The following is a 6,085-nucleotide window of genomic DNA, read 5'->3' as shown; positions in this document are numbered from 1 at the left end:
GGTTTCACCATGTTGACCAGGATGGTCTTGATCTCTTGACCTCGTGATCCACCCGCCTCGGCCTCCCAAAGTGCTGGGATTACAGGCGTGAGCCACCGCGCCCGGCCAATTTTTGTATTTTTAGTAGTGACAGGGTTTTGCAATGTTGGCCAGGCTGGTCTCGAACTTCTGACCTCACATGATCCACCCACCTCAGACTCCCAAAGTGCTGAGATTATAGGTGTGAGCCAGCATACCCGGCCCATTCTCCCTTTTAATGTAAAAAGAAACAAAAGCATGCCATAAAACAGTCAGTTGGGAATTCATCTTGAAATATTTGCAGATAAATTAGTATGATATCTGGGATTGCTTTAAAATATTTCAGGAAAGAAAGAGAACTAAGAGGGAGCGATAAAACAAGATTGGCAGAATGTTGATAATTGTTGAAGGGTACATGGGATTCATTGTACTTTGTATATGGAAATTTTGTATTTGTGGCTGGGTGTGGTGGCTCATGCCAGTAATCCCAGCACTTTGGGAGCCTGAGGCAGGTGTGGATCATGTGAGGTCAGGAGTTCGAGACCAGCCTGGCCAACAAGGTGAAACCCTGTTTCTACTAAAAATACAAAAATTAGCTGGGCGTGGTGGCACATGCCTGTAATCCCAGCTATTTGGGAGGCTGAGGTAGAAGAATGTTTGAACCCTGGAGGCTGAGGTTGCAGTGAGCCGAGATTGTACCATTGCACTCCGGCCTGGGCAATGAGAGTGAAACTCCATCTCAAAAAAAAAAAAGAAAAAGAAAATTTTTTATTTCTTTGGAAATTTCCAATATAGGCCAGGTGTGGTGGCCAGTGCCTCTAATTCTCGCTACTAGGGAGGCTGAGGAGGGAGGACTGCTTGAGGCCAGGAATTCAAAGCAAAATCATAGCAAGATCCCCTCTCTCCAAAAAATTTTTAAAAAATTAGCCAGGTGTGATGGTGTCTGTAGTCGTAGCTACTTGGGAGGCTGAGGCAGGGGGATTCCTTGAACTCAGGAATTTGAGGCTGCAAGAAGCTATGATTGTGCTACTGCACTCCGGCTTGGGTGACAGAGACTCTGTCTCTAAAAACAAAGGAAAAGGAAAACGAAATGTCCATGTTAAAACATTTTTTAAAAAGCAAGATCCTATTTTTTAAATATATACACACACATACTCCACACACATTCAAAGGGAACAAATTCCCTGAAGAAATATGCATGTAACAGGGTTGGGTATGGTGGCTCATGCCTGTAATCTCAGCACTTTGGGAGCCTGAGGTGGGAATATAACTTGAGCTCAGGAGTTCACAACTAGCCTGAGAAACATAGCGAGACCTTGTCTCTACTAAAAATCAAATAAATTAGCTGGGCATGATGGTGCATGCCTGTATCCTAGCTACTTGGGAGGCTGAGGTGGGAGGATCACTTGAGTCTGGGAGATTGATGAGCTATGATTGTGCCACTGCACTCCAGCCTGGGCAACAGAGTGAGACCCTGTCTCAAAAAAACAAAAGAAAGAAAGATGCACCTAACAGTGGTTATTTTGCAGGGTGGAGATTTTGTGGGTGACATTCACCATCTATATAATATTTCTGCAATGTTTGAGTTGTTTAGAGACAGCAATATTATTTTTAAAGTCAGGAAAAAACAGTAAAGATTTTCTAAAAGAGTATACAAGTTGCTTTAAGAATTCAGAATTAATGTTTTTTCCCTCTGACGCACAAGTCAAGGCAGTCACGCGTCAGCTGGCAAAGAGCCCTCGGCTCCCATTGATGGAAACACTGGGTGTAACACAGACCGACCCAGTGAATTAAAGGATAAGGAAGGTGGCACAGATTTCTTCCCCAACAGTGGGAATAAAGGTGGAGGGGAGACAAAGAGGAAATTTGATGCTTCCAGAGCCTTCCTTCCCAGGGGTGGAGAGCCCGGCACAGAGGTGCTGGGTGTCGGGTGACGACCTGTCACGGGATCAGGGGCTTACTTTGGATTCCTTGTGAGTGGACATGCGGAGGAAGGTGAGAAAAACACTTCGATGGAGGCGCTTCTGCATGTCAACAACCTCAGGGGCTGGGGCCACCCACTCGTCAAACTTGCGGGGGACATAGCGCAGGTAGGAGTCCAGGCACTTCTGTAGGGTCTCGTCAAAGATCACCTAAGCCAGGAGACAGAAGAGAGCGAGGATTTATCCCTGATGCCCCAGGGGTTTGTGGGTGGACTGTGCAGGGGCTCAATGCCCATCAGCCCTGCCCTATTGCAAACACTCTGACCCCAAGGGACCAAGGAGTTATGAATGAACTGAGGGCTAAACACAAGATTCTAAAATTGACACTTTGAAAGGTGTGTAAACATTAAGATTGTGATACAAGACAGAGCAATCCAAACCACAATTTGCTGTTAAGGATCCAGTGTAAGAAGTAGACAAAAAAGCACTTCCTAGGGGAAGAAAAACAACAGCAACCAACCAACGGCATGTCATGTGCTTTGTCTTAGCGTTAATTTTGATAGAATGTTACCTGGCACCAGAATTTATCGTGAGGCAAGGCCAGGAGCCAGTCGAGGTCATTGGCTACGAAGGTGGCGCGTTCCAGGTACTCCTCCACTAGGGCGGGAATGTTGTCTTTAGGGGGCGGTTTGTATAACACAAAATACCGGTCTGCCTTCTGCTCGGGGTGCTACGGATCCAAAAACCACGTGTTAACGTGGCAGAGGTTAGTCAGCGAGGGCCCATTTGCCAACCCACAGCAATGATAACACCTGGCTGTTCCAACCGGTGACCCTCCAAGGAGCTTTTAAGCATAAAGAACCAAGTGTATCTAACAAAGAGGGCATGGTTGCATCCAGTGAACATGAGGTGGTAATTAAAATCCATGTTTTCAGAGTATATTTCACAACACGGGGAAAGGTTAAGGGAAGAGAAAGCAGGATACAAAACTCTCTATTTAATATAATCAGTTTTTGTTTTTCTTTTTTAGTAAAAGGCAAAAGATTTATTTGTTCTGAAGAAAAACCAGAGCATAGTTTTTGGTTTTTCAAAACTGTAAATATATTCACACACTGGTATCAATTTTTAAAAAAGAAGTTGGGGAGATGACACCCCAAAGCTAATAGTGGTTATCTCGAATGGGTGTGGAGGGTAGGAGAATTTTGGCTTAAATAGACTTTCCCATTAAAAAAAAAAAAGGAACATATATTCATATATTACTTTTTTTTTTTTTTGAGATAGGGTCTCACTCCCATTGCCCAGGCTGAAGTGCAGTGGCATAATCTTGGCTCACTGCAGCCTCTACCTCCTGGGCTCAGGTGATCCCCCACCTCAGCTTCCCGAGTAGCTGGGACTACAGGTACGCACCAGCATGCTCGGCTACTTTTTTAAATTTTTCAGTAGAGTTGGGGTTTCGCCATGTTGCCCAGGATGGTCTCAAACTCCTGGGCTTAAGCCATCCGCCTGTCTTGGCCTCCCAAAGTGCTAGGTTTACAGGCATGAGCCACCTTGCCTGGCCACATATATTACTTTTTAAATTAATTTTTAATTATATAATTTGACATGAGCGTCTTTTCTTTCTAAAACTTACAAGAGAGCACAGAAGGTGAGTCACCTGGGACTACATTCCCATGCCCCCTGCAGAGGTAACCACTCACAATCTGGTGGGTGTCCTCGCAGACCTCTTCCAGGGATTTACATTAAATTATACCCATAAAAATGATTTGTTTGGGTCTGTTCTTTTCTTACACAAACAGCATTGCACTCTTTGTATCACTATGCTGTATCCTTTTTATAACCAGAAAAAAAAACCTCAGTAATTTTTTTTTTTTTTTTACAGAAAAGATTCTAATCAAGTAACTGTAAGTGGCAGCTTACAATAACAAGTTCTCCCTTCTAGCCCTTACTTTGCCATGAACAAACCTTACTTTGTTCACCATAAAGAAGAGGAGATGAGTCACTTTTCTCCTCTGACTATATAAGGGGTGCTTTCTCCGGGGAAATGGTAACAGGAGGATGGCCAGGCAGTGTGTCAGCTCTTATCAACCACAGTCCATTTACTTCCAGGTCTGTTGATCCACGGGATATAGAAAAATTGAGACTGATAAGAAGTCAGCCTCAAGAACCATCTATACCTTCCTACTGCCTTAGGCAGGTTTCCAAACTGTAGAGCCTGTGGGTACCACAAGGATTCTTCGAGGCCACCTATCATGTGGGTCTGCAGGACCCCCTCCCACTTAAATCAAATTTAAATCGTGGAACTGTAGGTACAAATCTGTTGAAAAAGATTTCTGCTGGCTAAAACAAGTTCAAAACAACTGTCAGGAGCCAAAATACATCTCCTTAGTTTCCAAGCTTCCTCCCTCCTCTATCTGTTGACATTTTACCACTTCCCTCACTTCTCACTCAGGCGAGGCTACTTATTCTTCCGACACACACACACACACTCACTCTCTCTCTCTCTCTCTCGTCTCTCTCTTGCTCACTCACTCAGGCCAGGCTACTCATTCTCCCAACACACACACACACACACACACACACACACACACAGGACACCCACCCACCCACCACTGAGATTCTACTTTCCCTGCCATCCCACAGGGGGAAGATGGACATCTAAATCACCAAGTGAGCACAAAACAGAGGAAGTGACAGCTCAAACCTGGCAGAGGGACTTTGGAAAAGCAAGAGGGAATTAATAGCACCTGGAGGATAAGGGATGATTGCAGAGCAAGCAGCCTTCCTCCAAGGCTCCAAGCATTCAAGCCTTGGAGGATAAGGACTATAAATGAAAGAAACAACATTTTTATGGAGGCATAAACATGGGCCATGAAAAAAGGGCACAGATTGCACTGGGCAGGGGGAGACACATTTGGCGAATGCTGGAATGATGCAAATGAAAACCGCCACTTATTGTGGACTTGCCCTGTGCCAATTGCTAAGCAGGCACAACATACAGCCTATTTCTTTTTTAATCTACAAAAACTATTTAAAAGAGACATAGTATTGGCTGGGAGCAGTGGCTCACACCTGTAATCCCAGCACTTTTGGAGGCCGAGGTGGGTGAATCACCAGGTCAAGAGATTGAGACCATCCTGGCCAACATGGTGAAACCCCATCTCTACTAAAATACAAAAATTAGCTGGGCATGGTGGCATGCGCCTGTAGTCCCAGCTACTTGGGAGGCTGAGGCAGGAGAATTGCTTGAACCCAGGAGGAGGAGGTTGCAGTGAGCCGAGATCACACCACTGCACTCCAGCCTGGCACCTGGCGACAGAACAAGACTCTGTCTCAAAAAAAAAAAGAGAGAGAGAGAGACATAGTATTCATCCCATTTTAGAGGAGGAATCAAACAGTAAGGTTCAGAAACTTTCCCAAAGTCATGGGATTAAGGAGGCAACTTAATGTTGCCAAAGCTTACATTGCAGACCTATTAAGTGACCTGCGGTATCTGTGTGCCATCCTGATCTCACTGCTCATCCTTCTGACCCCAGCTCTGATCTCACCTCCTCCAGGAAGCCTCCCTGACTCCCACCCCAGCTAGATTAGGAGCTCATCTAAGCTCTCCCTCAGTACCTGCATTCTGTGCTCACCTCTCTATGCCACTTGAACAGCATTAAAAGTGCTTTCAGACCAGTGGTTTGCATGGGGAAAGGGTGGGAAGAAGGTATGGATTGCAGAGAGGCATAAGACAACTTTTAGGGGTGGTAGAAATGTCCATTAATGATGATGATAGTTTCATGCATGTATACAGATGGAAAAACCAGTCTTACTGTATATTTTATGTTTTAATTTAAAAAATTTTGGCTGGGTGCAGTGGCTCATGCCTGTAATCCCAGCACTTTCAGAGGCCAAGGTGGGCCAATCACTTGAAGCCAGGAGTTTGAGACCAGCCTGGCCAACACTATGAAACCCCATCTCTTAGCAAAAATACAAAAATTAGCCAGGTATAGTGGCACGTGCCTATAGACCCAGCTACTTGGAAGGCTGAGGCAGGAGAATCGCTTCAACCCAAGAAGTGGAGGTTGCAGTGAATCGAGATCATGCCACTGTACCCCAGCCTGAGAAACAGAGCAACACTCCGTCTAAAAAAAGAAAACCACACA

General features: G+C 45.1%; 1 protein-coding gene across 9 annotated transcripts in view; it reads right to left on the bottom strand.

The window, feature by feature from the left end:
- The window catches only part of ASCC2 (activating signal cointegrator 1 complex subunit 2), a 50,674-nt gene that overhangs the window by 34,413 nt on the left and 10,176 nt on the right, over nt 1-6,085 (bottom strand). For 5 of the 9 annotated variants that reach the window (XM_017499649.2, XM_037728220.1, XM_037728222.1 and 2 more), the window contains one exon: nt 1,980-2,150. In XM_017499649.2, coding sequence (XP_017355138.1) covers nt 1,980-2,150 — 171 coding nt within the window. Of the gene's footprint in view, nt 1-1,979; nt 2,151-2,511; nt 2,671-6,085 lie in introns of all 9 variants that reach the window. The other 4 variants (XM_017499645.2, XM_017499647.2, XM_017499646.2 and 1 more) reach the window with 1 other exon arrangement.

The sequence above is a fragment of the Cebus imitator genome, unplaced genomic scaffold (genome assembly GCF_001604975.1).
Source record: "Cebus imitator isolate Cc_AM_T3 unplaced genomic scaffold, Cebus_imitator-1.0 Scaffold258, whole genome shotgun sequence".
NCBI classification, from domain to species: domain Eukaryota; kingdom Metazoa; phylum Chordata; class Mammalia; order Primates; family Cebidae; genus Cebus; species Cebus imitator.
This window is presented reverse-complemented; position numbering and strand designations above follow the sequence as displayed.